The following is a 19,795-nucleotide window of genomic DNA, read 5'->3' as shown; positions in this document are numbered from 1 at the left end:
ATCCATCTATCTATCTATCTATCCATCCATCCATCCATCCATCCATCCATCCATCCATCCATCCATCCAACCATCCATCTATCCATCTATCCATCTATCCATCTATCTATCCAGCTATCCATCTATCCATCTATCCATCTGTCCATCTGTCCATCTGTCCATCTGTCTATCTGTCTATCTCTCTATCTCTCTACCTGTCTACCTGTCTACCTGTCTACCTGTCTACCTGTCTATCTGTCTATCTGTCTATCTGTCTATCTGTCTATCTGTCTATCTGTCTATCTGTCTATCTGTCTATCTGTCTATCTGTCTATCTGTCTATCTGTCTATCTATCTATCTATCTATCTATCTATCTATCTATCTATCTATCTATCTATCGATCGATCCATCCATCCATCCATCCATCCATCCACCCATCCATCCATCAATCCATCAATCCATCCATGTATCCATCCATCCATCTATCTATGCAGCCATATATCCATAAATTCATCTATCTATCTATCCATCTATCTATCTACCAATCTATCAATCTATCTATCTATCTACCCATCTTTCTATCTATCTTTTTGCTATTGTTGCTGCTGTTGTTGTTGTTGTTGTTGTTGTTGTTGTTGTTGTTGTTGCTGATGTTTTTTGCTATTGTTGTTGTTATTGTTATTGTTGCAATTTTAGCTGTTGTTGTTACTGCTTTTGTTGTTCTCGTTGTCATTGTTGCTGCTGTTAATGTTGTTAGTCTCTTTGTTGTTGTTGTTGCTGTTGTTGTTGTTGTTGTCACGCCCCGAGCTACCGTTGAGACGCGGACATAGAACCTATGACCACAAGTGATCCCAAGCTAACATGCTAGCATGATCATGAGCATACTAAAGATAATAAACTATTGCGGAAGCTAAATCATACTTAAAATGAAAAGATGGGGAATACCCATATTCTATAACTGAGATATTTAAAAAAATGAGTTTAATACAAAATAAATATTAAATCAATACTAAGCTGAATCTAACTATATCTGAAAATAGACTCCAAACTAGACTAGAAATATTGGGACAAGCCCCAGCTAAATCTAGAAAAAACTAAACTAAATGACTAAAGACTGAAATGAAACTCATGACTGTTGTCCTCAGAGAATGAGGACTCACCACTGAAGTTACTGAACTGGAGATTGGGAAATCGGTCTATGTGTGATCTGGATGCTGAGAACCTGAACCTATATCACGAGAAGATGTAGGGCACGTATGCGTCATTACATGAAAGGTATTGAGCATGTAGGATAGAGTATAGCTGAAATAAAACATAACTAAACAAGCACAAAAACAAATATAATAATCTGAATGTGATGTGTTGATTTCTGAGCTAACTGGATGCAATGACCAATTTATAAACTGCTGAAGCTGAATATTCAATATACTGATAAATGGTCAATGCACAGAGTCTAACTGATCTGTGGGAGCTACTAATAATCTATAATAAAACCACATGAGCTAAAAGTGGAGTCTGATCTATACGCCCCATCGAGAGGACCCAATATACCCTGCAAGAGGTAGAAAGGCATGATGGCGTGATCACTAGACGGATTTCCCACAGAGGGGACTTAAAACCTACTCGGCTAGTAGTTCTTGGACTATTGGGTACGCTAAACCCTAGTCCAACTCGGTATGATGCTACTCCCAATGAATTCTGTAAACTAACATATTATATCTAAATTTCTGTAAAATGGGATAGCTCGAAACTGAACATGCAAACTGAGAATGCAACAATTAATCTAGTAAAAATGCATTTATAACTGAGGCATGTATATCTGAATTGTCTTAAATATATGACCTAGCATGTGTAATTCAAGAACTAAAGAAATACAAAGCTAGGGTTCTGAAATTCATGCGATTATCTAAATAATAACATGATAATCTGATTTGGAACATATATTTAATAAATTAATGAAGTTATATCAAAGTTCTAAAAACCCTATGTTTAATCATGGTAAGAGAATCAAGAGATGACTGAGACTAAGGACCTAACGGGTGAAAGGAACCCACTAGTGAAATCCCACATACCTTGTGATGAAATCCACGGAAAAATACTTAAGTTTCGGGGCTAGAAATGCTGGAGCTTATGGCGTTCTTGAACAAGGGTTCTTGAGCTTTTTCCTCCTCTCTTGCTTCTAATTTTCTATGTTATGATTTAATAATTTGACTTGGATATGTTTTAATTATGTTTGTAGGCTTAAACTGACTAAAATCTGATTATATAGGGTCAAAACGATGTAACTTTGGGTTTAAACAGAGTGGGAAAGGTCAAAAAGACCCCTGGGAAGGTTGTTGTCGGGCCTCACGACGGCCAGGACTGGCGGTCCGTCATCCGCCTGACGCCCCATCGTTGGGTCCGTCATGAGGGCCTGTTCGACAGGCCTTTACTAAAATGGGCATAACATTTTACTCGAAGGTCTGACTTTAGCAAGGTCAGTGGGTATGGAAAGATAATTCAATTATCTATATGTGGGTTGGTCATGGGAGAACTAATTAATGTTTTGCTAATATTTATGATCATTTTAAAATGAACCAAATGCATCTACCCTTAACTGGCTAGATATTTTCCACCTACGGACCGTAGGTCCACCTGCGGACCATGCTGGTCATCCATAGCTCTTGTTAGAGAGTAGTTGAAAGGAGTCTTGATCGACGGTCATGGACTACAGACCGTCGTTTGACCTACGGACCATAAGTTCGTCCGTCGTCCAAGACTTAACCAATTTTTTCTATGCTGAAATTTCTGGGAGTTTCTAATCCCATCGACGGTTGTGTAGGACGGACCGTGGTTCAGGCTACGGTCCATCGATGCCACCGTTGGTAGCACCTGCAGATTCTGAAAAACTAATTTTTGGTCTGTTTTGGCTACGTGGTGTTACATTATCCCCCTTGCGAACATTCTTCCTCGAATGAAGCCTAAACTAGCTGAAATAGAGGGAGAGAGATGCAAACCCCACTACTAAACACTGAGAAGTGAGTTCTAACTGAATTTAGTTCTGAGTACATGCAATTACACTAAAAAGGAAAGTATAAACTGAAGGAACATGATTCTAACACTGAATTTACGCATGAATGATTGTAAAACTAAAGATGAACTATTACCTCAAGCTTCAGTGGAATTGTAAGGAAAAATGTAATGATACTTGCCTTTCATGGCTGCTTCTGTTTCTCAAGTAGCTCCTTCTACGGACTGACTCCTCCACAAAACATTGACTGAAGCGACATCTTTGTTTCTCAACCTTCTAACCCGGCGGTAAAGAATCTCAACTGGTATTTCCTCATAAGAAAGACTATCTTTCACAGCAACACTCTCTAATAGCCCTATAAAGGCTGGGTCATCCACGCACTTCTTCAAGAGTGAGATGTGGAAGACCGGACGCACTGCTGCTAATTTTGCTGGCAACTCTAACTCATATACCACCTTGCCAATCCTATTCAAGATCTTGTAAGGTCCAACATATCTAGGACTAAGCTTCCATTTCTTTCCATATCTCATCACCCCTTTCATAGGTGAGACTTTCAGAAAAACCCAATCATCAACTTAGAACTCTAGTTCCCTTCTCCCTACATCTGCATACGATTTCAAACGACTTTGGGCTGTCTTATGTCTATCTCTAATGAGTAGAAATTTCTCCATAGCATAAAGGACTGAATCTGGCCCTATCAAAGCTTCTTCACCTACTTTAAACCAACCAACATGAGATCTACATCTACGCCCATATAAAGCCTCATAAGGGGGCATCTAAATGCTTCAATTCTAGCTATTATTGTACGCAAACTCAATAAGAGCAAGGTTATTATCCCAACTACCTTTGAAATCGATCACACAAGCTCTCAACATATCCTCTATGGTCTTAATGGTACATTGTGCCAGCCCATCCGTCTGTAAATGAAATGTTGTACTTAGGTTAACTTGAGTAGCGAGACCTTTTTGAAATGACTTCCACAAATAAGGGGTAAACTGAGGACCTCTATCTGAGATAATAGACAAAGGAACCCCATGCAAGCTCACAATTTAAGTAATGTAAAGCTTGGCATAGTCCTCTGCCGAATATGTAGTCTTGACCGCAAAAAAGCGAGAAGACTTAGTCATCATATCAACTATCACCCCAATTGAGTCATGCTGTCTGCGAGTACGAGGTAACCCTGTGATGAAATCGATATTGATCACATCCCACTTCCAAGTCGGAATATCGATCTCTTGAGTCATACCTCCTTGTTTCTGATGTTCTACCTTGACTTGCTGGCGATTGGGGCACTTACTCACAAAGTCTTCTATATCCCTCTTCATGCCATTCCACCTAAAGACTTACCGCAGATCGCACTACATCTTAGTGGCACCTGGATGAATAGAATAGCTGGAGTTATGAGCTTCTGCAAGAATATGCTGCCTCTACTCTCCCAAATAAGGAACACACAATCTACCTGGGTAGCTTGGTACACAATCTTCCCCTTGGGAGAAAACCTCCACTCTCATATTGTTGAATACACCCTTTAGTTAAAGTAAGATTGGATCACTCTATTGGTTTTCCTTAAACTCCACTACCAAAGACGATTCATCCCCATTCTAAACTATTACACCGTTGTATGATATGATACAACTCTGTCTGATATGCTCATAAGGCGAACTCCCAAGCGAGCAAGCCTGTGAACATCCTTCACTAGCTCCTTTCTTTTTTCCTCGACATGGGCTACACTAACCATAGATCATTTACTAAGAGCATTGTCCACTACATTCTTCTTTGCAGGCTGATAATGCACACTCATATCATAATCCTTAAGGAACTCAAGCCATCTCCTCTGGCGAAGATTCAACTCTTTCTAGGTGAACGCATACTGAAGGCTCTTATGATCGGTGAACACATCTATATGAACACCATAAAAGTAGTGTCTCCATCTTGAGTGCCAACACCACTGCTGCAAGCTCGAGGTCATGAGTTGGATAGTTCTTCTCATGCACCTTAAGATATCTAGAGGCATAAGATATAACCTTATCTCTTTGCATCAAAACACAACCAAGGCCAACACTGGATGCATCGCAATAGAAAACATAACCATCTGAACCCTCTTGTACAGTCAAGATAGGAGTTGTAGTAAATCTAGTTTTCAATTCTGCGAAGCTTTTCTCACAATCATCTAACCATTGGAACTTGACAATCTTCTGAGTCAACCTAGTCAATGGTGAGTCTATGGATGAAATCCTTCCAGGAACCTTCTGTAATAACCTGATAGACCTAAGAAACTTCTAATATCTGTAGCAGAGGTAGGTCTAATCCATTATTTCATTGCTTCTATCTTTTGTGAATCTATATGGATCCCTTCGCTCGATACAATGTGACCAAGTAAAGCAACGTATTGCAACCAAAACTCACATTTACTAATCTTAGCGAATATTTGGCAACCTTAGAGAGTCTGCAGAACAACTCTCAAATTACTTGAATGTTCTTCCTCACTCCTAGAGTAAATGAGTATATCATCAATGAAGATGATTACGAACAAGTCTAAGGACTTTTGAACACTCTGTTCATCAAATCCATGACTGTTGCACGAGCATTGGTTAGTCCAAACGACATAACTACAAATTCATAATAACCATACTGAGTTCGTAAGGTTTTTTTTTCAGAATTTCACTATCTTTGACACTGAGCTAATGATAACCCAATCTGAGGTCTATATTTGAGAAATGACTAGCACCCTGAAGTTGGTCAAACAAGTCATCATTCCTGGGGATGGGATACTTATTCTTGATTGTGACCTTGTTCAACTGTCTATAGTTAATGCACATTCTGAGAGAACCATCTTTCTTGTTTACGAACAATACTGGTGCACCCCATGGTGAAATAATAGGTCTGATGAAATACTTATCTAGAAGGTCTTTCAATTGATCTTTCAATTACTTAAGCTCTACTAGAGCCATTATGTATGGACAAAAAGAAATAGGGTGGGTATCTGGAAGGATGTCAATTCAAAAGTCAATTTCTCTTTAGGGAGGAAATCCGGGAAGATCTTTTGGAAATACTTCTGGAAATTCACAGACTACAGGAAGTGACTCAAGAGATGGGGTTTCACGGCTAGATTCCTTAACACGAACTAGATGATAGAGATAACCCTTAGATATCATCTTTCTGGCCTTAAAGTAAGAAATAAATCGACCCATAGGCGCTAGGCTACTACCCTTCCATTCTAAGATTGGTTCGTTTGGAAACTGAAAACGAACAATCCTAGTTCTACATTGACTGAGGCATAACATGAGTGTAACCAATCCAAGCTTATAATGACATCGAAGTCTACGATATCTAACTCTACTAGATCTGCTAAGGTGACTTTCTGAGAGACAATGACAGGGCAATTTTTGTATACCCATCTAGCTATAGCTGGGTCACCGACTGGAGTAGAGACTTACAAAAGTTCAGAGAGAGTTTCTGCAATTATATTGAATTGGACATCTATAATGAGTTACAAAAGGAAAAGTCATCTCTTTTGTCTTTCCACGTAGTGAACCATATGTGAGTCACATCCTTGAGTTTGTAGGATTCCAATCTCACCTATCACTACCAGTTACTGATATCACACAAATTATTTTCTTGCCTTCATCAATGAACTTTTGTGGGTCCTTACCAACATGCGACCATAAAACTTAGACGGATTCATCCTAACAAAATCACAAACTCTGGCTGCCATTGATCGATCAATTCTATTAGTAGGAACTAAAACCTGCTGATTATTCTGGTTGGTCATACTCTTGGCCAAAATTTGAATTGGCTTTCTGAAATTCTGCATTTGAACTTTTTTATATGGTTCTAGAGGAACTGTGTTAGCATTACGTGCATTAGTTTTCATGCTTAATCTCTACGAGAAGGCATTATCTTAAGCGCTCAAGATCTATTTAGAATGGAAATAAATCATACCTTATGCACGATAAGAGTAACAAGAAGTCGAAGTTTTTCCTAAAACACATCATAGCCTCCCTCTCATTAGATGTGGTGAACTTCACACCCATGAAAAGAACTCTACTTGGTGCAGCTTTTTCACACATCCTAGGACTCTTGAACCTAGTGCTCTGATACCTTGTTTTGACACGCCACGAGCTACCCCCGAGACGGACACGGAACCTAGGACCAGAAGTGATCCCAAGCTAACCATGGTGGCATAATCCTGAGCATACTAAAGATAATAAACTTTTGCAGAATCTAAATCATACTTAAAATGAAAAGATAGGGAATACCCATATTCTATAACTGAGATATTTGAAAACTATGAGTTTAATACAAAAGAAATATTAACTAAATACTAAGCTGAATCTAACTATGTCTGAAAATAGCCTCTAAACTAGACAAGAAATACTGGGACAAGCCCCAGCTTAATCTAGTAAAAACTAAAAATAAATGACTAAAGACTTAAATGAAACTCATGACTGTTTGTCCTCGGAGAGTGAGGATTCACCAGTGAATTTGCTGAACTGGAGATCGGGAAATCGATCTATGTGTGATCTGGATTCTAAGAACCTAAACCTACATCACGAGAGATGTAGCGCATGTATGCGTCAGTACTTGAAAGATACTGAGCATGTAGGATAGAGTAATGCTGAAATAAAACATAACTGAACAAGCACAAAAACAAGTATTATAATGTGAACGTGATGTGCTGATTTCTGAGCTAACTAGATGCAATATCCAATTTATAACATGCTGAAACTTAATATTGAGTATACTGATAAATGGTCAATGCAGAGAGTCTGAAAGAACTATGGTCGCTACTAATAATCGATAATAAAACCACATGATATAAATGTTGAGTCCGATGTATACGCCCTATCGAGAGGACCCAATATACCCTGCCAAAGGTATAAAGGCATGCTGACGTGATCACTAAACTGATTGCCCACAGAGGGGACCTACAACCTACTCAACTAGTAGCTCTGGGACTATTGGGTACGCTAAACCCTAGTCCAATTCCGTATTATGCTACTCCCAATGAATTCTGTAAATTAATAATTATATTTGAATTTTGGTACATATTGGATAGCTCAAAACTGAACATACAAACAGAGAATGCAACAAATAATCTGGTAATTATGCATTTATAACTGAGGAATGTATATCTGAAGTGTCTGAAATATATGACCTAGCATGTGTAATTCATGAACTAAAGAAATACAAAGCTAGGGTTCAGAAATTCATGCGATAATCTGAATAATAACATTATAATCTTATTGGAACATATATTTTATAGATTCATGAAGTTATATCAAAGTTCTAAAAACCCTAGGTTCAATCATGATAAGAGAATCAAGAATCTGACTTAAAACTAGTGTCGAATGGGTGAAAGGAACCCACTAGTGAAATTCCACATGCCTGGTGATGAAATCCACGGAAAAATAGTTAAGTTTTGGGGCTGGAACAGCTGGAGCTTGTGGAGTTCTTGAACTAGGGTTCTTGACCTTTTTTTCTCCTCTCTTGCTTCTAATTTTCTATGTTTGATTTAATGATTTGAGTTGGATATGTTTTAATTATGTTTCTAGGCTTAAGCTGACTAAAATCGGATGATTTGGGGTCAAAATGACGTAACTTAGGGTTTAAACGGAGTGTGAAACGTCAAAAAGACCCCTGGGAAAGTTCTTTTCGGGCCTCACGACGGCCTGGACTGACGGTCCATCGTGGGCTCGATGCCCCGTCGTTGGGTCCGTCGTGAGGGCCTGTTCAAGAGGCCTTTACTAAAATGGGCATAACTTTTTACTCGGAGGTCTGATTTTAGAATGATTGGTGGGTATGGAAAGATAATTCAATTATCTATATGTGTGTGGGTCATGAAAGACCTATTAATTTTATGGTAAGAGTTATAATCATTTTAATTTGAAAGACCTATTGTTGTTGTTGCTATTGTTGTTGTTGGTGGTGGTGGTGGTGAATGTGTTTTAGTTGTTTGTGTTGGCGTCATTGCTGTTATTGTTAGTGCTGTTGTTGCTCTTGTTTTTGTTATTTTTTGTTGTTAGTGTTGTCGTTATTGTTGCTGCTGTTGTTCATGCAATTTTGTTGTTGTTGTTGTTGTTATTGTTGTTGTTGTTGATGTTGTTGTTGTTATTGCTGGTGTTGTTGTTGTTCTTGTTGTTGTTGTTGTTACTATTGGTTTATTGTTGTTATTGCTGTTATTGTTGTTGTTGCTATTGGTGTTGTGTTTGTTGTTGTTGCTATTGGTGTTGTGGTGGTGGTTGATGTTATTATTGTTCTTGTTGTTGTTGTTGTTGTTGTTGTTTGTATTGATGTTGCTGTTGTTGTTGTTGCTATTGTTGTTGTTGTTGTTGTTGCTGTTGTTGTTGTTGTTGTTGCTGCTATTACTATAGCTGCTGTTATTATTGTTGTTGTTGTTGGTGGTGGTGGTAGTGGTGTTGTGGTTGTTGTTGTTGCTGTTGCTATTTTTGTTATTGTTGAAGCTGTTGCTATTGTTGTTGTTGTTATTGTTAATGCTGTTGTTGTAGTTGTTGTTGTTGTTGTTGTTGTTGTTCTTGTTCTTGTTCTTGTTCTTGTTCTTGTTATTGTTGTTGTTATTGCTGTTGTTGTTGCTGCTGTTGTTTTTGCGGTTATTGCGGTTGCTGTTGTTGTTATTGTTGTTGTTATTGTTGTTTTTGATGATGTTGTTGTTGTTGTTGGTGTTGTTATTGTTTTTGTTGTTGTTACTGTTATTGTTGTTGCGGTAGTTGCTGCTGCTTTTGTTGGTGTTGTTGGTGTTGTTGTTGTGGTTGTTGTTGTTGTTGTTGATAGTTTTATGGTTGTTGCTGTTGTTGTTTTTGTTGTATTTGTTTTTTATGTTATTGTTGTTGTTGTTGTTTTGTTGATTGTTGATACTATTGTTGTTCTATTGTTGTTGTTGCTTTTATTGTTGTTGCTATTGTTGCTTTTGTTGCTGCTGCTATTATTATTGTTGGTTTTGCTGCTATTGTTGTTGGTTTTTTTTTGTTGTTGTTGATGTTGTTGTTGGTGTTGTTTTTGTTGCTGTTGTTGCTATTCTTGTTGCTACTGTTGTTGTTGGTGCTGTTGTTGTTGTTGCTACGGCTGATGTTTTTATTTGTGTTATTTTTGTTGTTGTTGTTGTTGCAGTTATTGCAGCTGTTTTAATTATTGTTGTTGTTGATGTAGTTTTTGGTGTGTTTTTGTTGTTGTTTTTGTTGTTATTGGTGATGTTGTTGATGTTGTTGCTGCTGTTGTTGTTGCTGCTATTGTTGTTGTTGTTGCTGCTAAAGTTGTTGTTGCTGGTGTTTGTATCGTCTTTTGATGCTATTGTTCTTATTGTTGTTATTGTTGTTCTTGTTGCTATTGTTGTTGTTGTTGTTGCTTTTGTTGTTTTTGTTGTTATTTTGGTTACTCCTATTGTTTTTGTTGTTATTATTTTTTTGGTTGGTTGTTGTTTTTGTTATTGTTGATGTTGTTGTTGTTGTTTTTGTTGCTAATGTTGTTGTTAATGTTGTTGTTTTTGTTGTAGTTGTTGTTGCTACTGTTGTTGTTGTTTTTGTTGCTGTGTTGTTATTGTTGTTGTTGTTATTATTGCTGTTGTTGTTGCTATTGTTGTTGTTGCTGGTATCACTACACCATTTTCGGCCTACAGCAACACCACATAAGTGTAGCCTAAACTAGCAAAAAGTGTGGCCTTTGAGAAAAGGCTATACTTTTGGACATTCAGCAACACTTTTTAGGGGCTGCCCAAAAGAAGCGTAACCTTTGACATTAGGCAACACTTTTTAAATGTTGCCATCTTTGGCAACACTTATAAAGCGTAGCCAAATAGGTATAAGGGCACGCTTTGAAGACGTGCATTAGCAACACCTATTTTTTGTTAGACTATGCTTAAAAGCGTTGCCTTTTCAGATTTATTGGTCACACTTAAAAAGTGTTGCCTTTTATTGGTCATCTATTGCAACATATATAAAGTGTAACTTTATATCTCATCTATTGCAACACTTATAAGGTGTTACTTTATATGTCAGCTATAGCAACACTTATAAATTGTTACTTTATATCTCATCTATAGAAACACTTATAAAGTGTTGACTTTATATCTCATCTAGAGCAACACTTACAAAGTGTAACTTTATATCTACCTAAAGCAACACTTACAAAGTGTAACTTCAACATTTATAAGCCTACATGTTGCACAAATATATATATAATATATTTACATACATACAAGTGACCTAAAACACAAAATGAACTAATTAATCATTAAATTGAAGCTAAATATTTCAAATAAACTTCGAGAAATATTTCATGTACAACCAAAACATAGAAAGTGATTGCTTAAAGATCTCTAATATCAACAAGTTCCAAAAACCCAAAAGTGTCATTCAACCGTATATGACAGCAATACAAAAATTCAAATTCAATTACCTGCATTTTCCTGCACATTTAAAATAAAATTATAAGTTTGTGAATTAATTGTGGAAGTGCATAATTAGAGAGAATTCACTATAAGACAACCAATCCAAATCTAAATACAATTTCAACGTAAAAATTACACATTATAAGGACTACAACATTTGTGCAGTCTTCTGTTGTTGGCTCTAATAAATTTAACTTCAAAAGTTTAATTTATGCAGTCTTCTGTTGTAAACTTCAATGTAAAAATTACACACAAGTAGTTCAAACAAACCAGTGATGACCACTGAAAACAAGGTTCATAACATAGTTTAGAAGTGTCCACAAAAATCAATACATAACAACATGACATGATATTTTGAAAGAACTGCAGCATAGTGCAGCTGCTGAAGGAAGATGGGAAAGTTTGACTAAGTGTGGGGTTACGGAGTCCACGACGGTCCGTCGTGACTGTGACGGTCCGTCCTGAAGGTTGGTCATGAAGTTCAGAGAAGTAATCCCAATACCCATATTCCAGGAGTTTAACTAATTGTGGGGTTACGGTGTCCACGACGGTCCATCGTGACTGTGACGGTCCGTCCTGCAGGTTCGTAATGAAGTTCAGAGAAGTAATCCTAGTACCTATATTTTTTGGAACGGAGACCCTCGACGGACCGTCGTATCTGTGACGGTCCGTAGGTGGCAGCGTAGTACAGCTGCTGAAGGAAGATGGGGAAGTCTTAGTGTGGGGTTACGGAGTCCACGACGGTCCGTCGAGTCTATGACGGTCCATCCTGCAGGTTCGTCATGAAGTTCAGAGAAGTAATCCCAGTACCCATATTCCAAGAGAAGTAATCTCTAGGGAAAGGTTCATCATCAGAAAGTGAACAAAAAAGACACAAACAAAAAATACAGACAAGAGAAATGTTTAGTAAGAAGAGAAGGAATGCTATAAAAATACACAAACAAAATCTTGAACAAGGTAATGATTTAATAGACATTGAACAAAAAATAGAGGACCGGGCTGCAAGAAAATCCCCTGCAGATTTTTCTCTCCAATTTTCTCTGCCTTGTCTGTAGTTCAAACAAGTAACCATTAAGGATATATCAAACATAATAAATTTACCCACAAGAACTTCTATTAATGGTCAAGCTCTAGATGGTTTCTCTACCCAACAAAGGTAAAGGTTTGCAAACCATTAAACTCTATACTAATAACAATAGTATTATAATTGTCTAGCATGTAGACATTTTAATCACAGGCTGCAGCACATTAATACTAACAGCCACAACCACCTAGCTAACAAACACCAATATTAATAAAATAGCAATAGCTTCATAAAGGTGCAGAAAGACCATTTAAAGACCAGCTACAATATTCTTTACAATGAGCTGGATTCGTAAGCTAAAGATAGTAAATAGTGTCATCATTTTATAATTGAACACCATTGGCATCTTCCATAAAACATAATGTGTTAGCCACAGACTCCTCAATTCCACAATACTAAAAGAACAGTTATTCAACTAACTATTCGAATGCTTAAACCAAAAACAAAAACATTCTTAACAGTTATAAATTGGTGGACTAAACTTAGACAAGTAAAAATAAGTTTTGAATTTCACTACCAAGAACACAAACTAAACTAGAAGAAAAACAATATTGACACTATAGAGAAAATTTGAAATACAAAATACCTTTTGAAGAACCGAATCTTGAGATGACCCCGAAGAAAATGGAAGATTTGTGCCTCTTACATCTTGTGCACTACTTGCATCAATACGTGAAGCAAGGTTAGATCCAACATACCCTGGTATATCTTGAAAATTCAATCCAGGGTTGTTTTGCAGCAATTGAGTGGATAAATGTCGCATTTCTTCTCTCAATTGTTCCTTTAGAGAAGTGATCTCATCGGCATGCTTTTGTTTTAGATTGTTAATTTCCTCATCTTTCTTCAAAGAACTTGTTGTCACTGATCTACCATAGCACCTAACTCGACCAGGCTGCTCCTTTCCAAACACTGCCCTAAATGCATCATCAGCTATTTCCCCAGAATTTTGGCGATTTTCAAGTTCAGCCTATTGAATAAAATTGGCATCCATAGTAAATTGTAAGTACTATTTCATTTACAATCCTATGATAGCGATCAAGCATTTAAACATTATGAAAACTTTTCATAAAAAATACTTAAACAATGTCGACAAATAATTGATATCTCCTCGAACTTGCTCAAGAAGAAGAAGAAGAAGAAGCCATACGTGATTAAAATTTAATGTAGTCAAACTCCCCAGAATATAAATGTTAAGTCTGAATAAAGATCACTAATAATCCTCTTTGAAAAACTTACTATTGCAATTTGGGTATCAGCCAGGATTTCCTTTCCCGTCTTGGTACGAGTTGCAATAAATATTTCAGGCTTTGATGGTTCTTCGTTGTTGTCTTTGGCTGCACGCTACAGATTATATCAAAAGAAATTTTAAAAAATCAGTAAGTTCTTATAAAGTACAAAAAAATGAAAATCAAATTTTGTATGAAATGTCAGCTAAGTATTACCAATGCCACGCGTACTCTAGCAAAATTAATAGGTCCCATTCGATGCCTTCACTTTTGTTTTTTCCTGTTTTGAGAATTCATCTCGCATATAGCCTATTGTTAAAAGCAAAGAGATAATTGAATTGATATGTATAAAAAGAATAGATATCACACGGAATTAGTCAATGAGTGGAAATGCACCATTTTAACCTTACTTGAACAGTTGGGTGTTTCCAATACTCGATCAACTGGCGGAATTGATTATGTGGAATGCCATCATGACATTTTGCTAGCATATCCTCAAGGGTACTGTTTTTATCAAAAAAATTCTTTTTAATTTTTTGCTTGTGTCGCCTCCAAGCATCACGAAGACCAGTCAACAGCCACTTCTTTCCTTCTACTGGAAGTAGAAATTTGGACTATGCAAAATAAAATATATTTAGTTTCAGTAAGTAAAAAAAAATATGAATTCTCAAGAGTGGTTGTTTTTACATTGACGTATTCCCACATGCGCTTTTTAGTATCATTTGGCACCACATGCCAATTAGTGTACATCAAGCTGATGACTCTAGGATTCCTTGCAATTGTTCCTATGAAGTTGCTTAATTGTGACACTATCTTATTAGTTGGTCCCACCGCTTGTCCTTTATCAAATGTCACCTCCTTTCTTTCTTCCAAATTTCTTGCATGAATATCCTTACATGTTGTATGTCCTAAAACTTTTTTTGGCTTCGACATTTCTAGATTGATGTAACAGACATGAAATAAGATATTTCTTTTATAATGAGTTGTAAATCTTACAAGGTTTAAAACATACCTTTTGTACTACAATCAGTGTCAATTTCCTCTTCTTGTTCCACACGATCATCCAATCCTTTGTTATGTTCATTAATAATAGGAGTATGCATAAATTCGACATCACTTGTTGTGTTGTTGTCACGTTTTGTTTCATCATCTTTGTGTATCCCTTGATCTTTTAGAAACTGATCAAGAGTACTAGCTGGTATGACCGACTTCCTCTTTACCTGTTTGCAATTTGGTAGATCAAGAATATCATGTCGTGCCTCTCAATTACCTAGTGTTGTTCCAGTCGCATGTGCTGAAGCAGTAACATCTTTATTGAATGACGTATGGAACCTAGAATTATTCATAGGAAGTTTGGTTCCATTATCTTGAATGGACTCTTCCAATTGAAATAACCTCTGTTTAGTTTGTCCTTTCCCTGCAATCATACGTGAGGTTCTAAGCTCTTCCCTTGAAGACGATTGAATGACTGATTTGTGCTCAAGCAATTTACTCTTTCCTTTTTGTGGAATGAAATCCTCAAAATTCTTTCTTTTATGTGATATTGGTGCCTGCTCTTTCTTAGCTTTATGATTGCGTTCATTTGCAAGTTGTTCTCTCTTAATCTTGAATTTGTTGGCCAATTCAGCACTTGATCGGTATTGCATATCAACATCCAGATTCTTCAATGGACTTTGAGCTTTGTTTGGATTCAAACCCTTTTTCTTTAGCATTGTTGATTGATTCATTGTTTTTGCTTTGTTTAAATCTCTTCAATTTGTTTCCCAATAGTAAGTAAACCTACAAAATAATAAGATTGTTTAAGTGAAAGAAGTAGCAGGACGGATTCAAATTGGAAGAAATACATGAACAAACAGAAAAAATTGATAACATATGAAACAAGATACTTCAAACAACTGCAGACGCGACTGTATGCCATTATTATTGTTCCCTAGTTGAACAAGTTTGTTAGCTATTCTCGTCGCATGCCCAATGTTTCCAATCCTGGGTGGGGTTCTTCCCTCAACTGAGGCCCTTGGCTGTATCCACATTTAAAAACTGGAGAGCTTCTTCTTACTTAAATTATTAAAAGGTAAAGAGTTGTACCTCTCTCGGAGCGACAAACTCGGGACAACGACCAAACCAGAAGCAACTTCAAACTACAGAGTTGAATGCCTCTAATGCCAACTGCCTGATAATAAAATGAAACCAGAAAGTATATAAATAACAAACAACCAAATCAAGCAAAAATAAGCTAGAAGTATAGGTTCCTCAATAGAATAATAATCAGATAAGAAGGCAACATATTACATTCCACAGATTTGATATATTAATGTATTTTACCAAAAAAACTATTAAATTACAAAAACACAGTGAGCACTATATGATCATCACAACAATAATAAAACTCATGGTGTGTCTTATTAAGACTCTTCTTCAGACTCGACTTCATCATCAGACTCATCTTCATACTCATTTTCAGACTCGTCTTCAAACGCATCTGAAAACTCATCTTCATACTCAATTTCAGACTCATCTTCAAACTCCACTTTATACTCGACCTCAAGTTGTTGATTGACAAATTCCTCCACAGGCACATCAATGACTGTTTCTGGTAAATAGGCCTTGTTAAGAGTACTTCACCATTATCTTTCGGTATAGATGGACCCTTCGAATGTTCAGATGGCTCATTTTCATAAATTTGTGGGAGATTAGATTCAACTTCATCACCCATGTTAAACAAGTCTCTTGGAACAGTCTTCATAACATAATGTTTATCTTGATCATATGGATCTTGCACATAGAAGCATTGGTGTACTTGAGATGCAAGCACAAAAGGCTCTTCCTTAGAGCATCTCTTCTTGAAGTAGACATAAGTAAGGCCATAAACATCTTTTTCAACCTCATACCAATCACACTTAAATAAAACAACCTTAAAATGGCTGTAATAGTTTAATTAACCAATATCAACTATTCTACCATAATAAGTCAAATCTGCAGCAATCAGATTTTTATCCTTTGAGCTTGAAAAGCTTGTGGTTGAGGGAATTAGTGTAACACCACTATTTTGTGTTTTACGCCTTGCATCACTCTGCCGAACATGGAATCTATATCCATTTATGAGATACCCAGAAAATCTTTTTGCAACAGAATTTGGTCCTCTAGACAATTGTTTTATCAAATCAGGCACATTCTCTTGTAAAGCACGAGTTTCAAACCATTGAGAGATGTTTTGACAATGATTCTTGGCTTTGCTCCATTTAGATCTTCGTGACTGATTATTAACCTCTTGCTCATGCTCTCTACAAAACATTTACTGTATTTGTTAAAATAATAAATTAAATAAGATAAAAATTAATTATACAAAAGCAATGGTATATTCAAATTAAGGTACCTAATATATTCTTGAACATCGTCACAATTTCCCAATAAGTATGCATGTGCCTGACTTAGTGACTTGTCATCTAAAATGATTGGATCAGTTTTCTTTGCTACTAAAGGAACTCCTTTGTTAGAAAACAAACTCACAGGTTCTGCGTCACTTGGGTCACATTCATCACTGTTTTGCGCTCTCCTATTAAATCTGGTATGCACACCCCGATGCAGATATTTTGAGAATAAATTCATGCAATCTATTCCCACTCGTGTCTCTGCTATGCAACCTTCTGGAAAACGCCTATTGCGAATATATGATTTGAATGTACCCATTTCTCTTTCAGTGGAATACAACCATCGATTTTGCACTGGGCCGCCTAATCTCACTTCATTCACCAAATGAATTGGCAAATGAATCATGATATCAAAAAATGAAGGAGGAAAAATTCGCTCCAACTGATTTACTGTTTCTATGATCTCTACTTCTAAGCAATCCAGTTCCTCCAATGTGATTACTTTTTGGCACAAACGATGGAAGAGGGAACTTAGACGAATCAAAGGAATAGCCACATGATCAGGAAGAATGCTTTTAATTGGTATTGGAAGCAAGTAATGTAACATGAAATGAGCATCATGGGTTTTATAATTAGACACCTTTCTTTCATCCAAGTGCACACACCTAGATATATTGGAGGCACTATCATCAGGAAGCTTGGCTGTCTTTAAAACTCCACAAAAGATGGATATCTCTCCATTTGTCATTGAGAAGCACGCCTTTGTAAACTTTGTTCTCTTACTATCTTCTGTATCTTGTGGATGAAGGTTCTTCCTGATTCCCATATCTTTCAAATCATACCGTGCTTTTGCATGATCCTTTGTTTTTCCTGAAATATCCAAAATAGTTCCAAGTATGCTATCAACTATGTTCTTCTCTATGTGCATTACATCAATGTTGTGACGTAACAAGTTGTGCTGCCAGTAAGGTAACTCAAAAAAAAATTGACCTTTTTTTCCATGGGCCATCATTTGATTTCTTTTTCTTCTTCCCAAACACATTTTCAAAATCACGTAAGCTATTAAGAACATCAATTCCCTTTAAAGGAGCAGGAGGAGGCCTAAATTCAGTTTTTCCATTGAATGATCTTTTGTTTGATATCCATGGATGATCCATCGGTAGAAAAACACGAAGATCCATATAGCACATTTTCCGACTATGTTTAAGATAGCGAGAATTAGTGCCATAGTTACAACAAGGCCAAGCAAACTTTCCTTTTATACTCCAACCAGATAACATAGCATATGCAGGAAAATCACCGATTGTCCATATAAGAGCTGCCCGCATTTGAAAAGTTTCAGTTCTGGAAGCATCATATGTTTCAACCCCAGAATCTTATAATAATTTTAACTCGTCTATAAATGGTTGTAAGTAAATATCAATGTCATTTACAGGTGATCGTGGTCCAGGTATAAGTAAAGAAAGTATGGAATATTCAGATTTCATGCACATCCAAGGCGGCAGATTATAAATCATCAACATAACTGGCCATGTGCTATGTGATATACTCATGGTTCGAAATGGATTGAATCCATCACTTGACAAGCCAAGTCTCACATTGCGACAATGTTGTGCGAAATCTGGATGCACCCTATCAAAGTCTTTGCATGCTAGACCATCAGCAGGATGCCTTAACTTTCAATCTTTAGAACGTTCCACTCCATGCCACCTCAATGAATCTGCCATCTTTGAGCACATAAATAGCCTTTTGAGTCTAGGAATTAATGAAAAGTGTCTCAAAGACTTTGCAGAAACTCGATGTTGTTTTTTTGAAGACTCAAGCGCACTATAAACTTTAGGAGCTTGAATATATCGTGAAGCTACAGAAGTATGACAAAATTCTTCATCCTTATGACCATTCCTGAACAAGATGCAATCATTTGGACATGCATCAATTATATCATAATCCAGACCAAGATTCTTAACCATAGACTTGGTTTTATTGTAAGACTGAGGAATGTTCAACTCGGGCATCGCCTCTTTTAATAACCCTAGAAGAGAAGTGAATGATTCATTGCTCCATCCATGTAAACACTTCAACAAATATAAGTGAAGTGTGAATGATAATTTAGAGAAACCTATACAACCAGAATATAATTCTTGGTTTGCCTTTTCAAGTAAGCTATAGAATTTCTTGGCATCTTCATTTGGACCATCATAAACACCTCCAGCCTGTGCAAAATCTCTAAATTGATCATTCAACAACCCATCAATATCATCACACGAGTAATCCATATCATCATCAACATTCAACTTGGTATCCCATTCCCAGTGATTGATCCATCTAGTGTAGCCTTTAACGAATCCATGGCATATTAGATGATCATACACTACATTCCTTCGGTTCCAAAGAATATTACAACATTTCGCACATGGACACTGAATTTTCTCTCCATGAGGATCTCCATAAGAGTAAGCAAAATCTAGAAATGATTCAATGCCATCAATATACTCTTTGCTATACCTTGCTAAATTCATCCAATCCTTGGATGGGATATGTGAACTCCTAGAGGAATATATCAATATTTAGTCTTTCAGCAATAATCATTAACCAGTTAACAAATAAGTTTTAAAAGTCATGAGTAATCTATCAGAATCATGTGTTATGAGATGATAAAAGTTTCTTACCTAGTCATGAGGCTTTCGCTATGTCAAATCAAACCTTTAATCCTCCACAAATGT

General features: G+C 36.7%; 2 protein-coding genes across 2 annotated transcripts; both read right to left on the bottom strand.

Annotated features, from left to right (window-relative positions):
* Positions 1-16,106: 16,106 nt before the first annotated feature.
* Positions 16,107-18,400, bottom strand: LOC107001341. Its single transcript, XM_015199425.1, has 4 exons — positions 18,079-18,400; positions 17,078-17,942; positions 16,645-16,985; positions 16,107-16,294 (listed from the first exon to the last, which is right to left on the bottom strand). The coding sequence occupies exons 1-4, from the start codon at positions 18,398-18,400 to the stop codon at positions 16,107-16,109; spliced, it is 1,716 nt and encodes a 571-aa protein (XP_015054911.1).
* Positions 18,401-18,751: 351 nt separating this feature from the next.
* On the bottom strand, positions 18,752-19,591 carry LOC107001340. The gene has a single exon (XM_015199424.1). It carries the CDS (start codon positions 19,589-19,591, stop codon positions 18,752-18,754), a length of 840 nt encoding a protein of 279 aa, XP_015054910.1.
* Positions 19,592-19,795: the final 204 nt, after the last annotated feature.

The sequence above is a fragment of the Solanum pennellii genome, chromosome 10 (assembly GCF_001406875.1).
Source record: "Solanum pennellii chromosome 10, SPENNV200".
Taxonomy (NCBI): domain Eukaryota; kingdom Viridiplantae; phylum Streptophyta; class Magnoliopsida; order Solanales; family Solanaceae; genus Solanum; species Solanum pennellii.
This window is presented reverse-complemented; position numbering and strand designations above follow the sequence as displayed.

Coding starts and splice junctions, on each gene's coding strand:
- LOC107001341 (XM_015199425.1), bottom strand. CDS start 18,400: ATGCGGGCAGCTCTTATATGGACAATCGGTGATTTTCCTGCATATGCT. Junction 17,943..18,078: donor GAAAAAGAAATCAAATGATG/GCCCATGGAAAA, acceptor TGGATATTTCAG/GAAAAACAAAGGATCATGCA. Junction 16,295..16,644: donor TGGTAGAATAGTTGATATTG/GTTAATTAAACT, acceptor CCTATTTACCAG/AAACAGTCATTGATGTGCCT.
- LOC107001340 (XM_015199424.1), bottom strand. CDS start 19,591: ATGAATTTAGCAAGGTATAGCAAAGAGTATATTGATGGCATTGAATCA.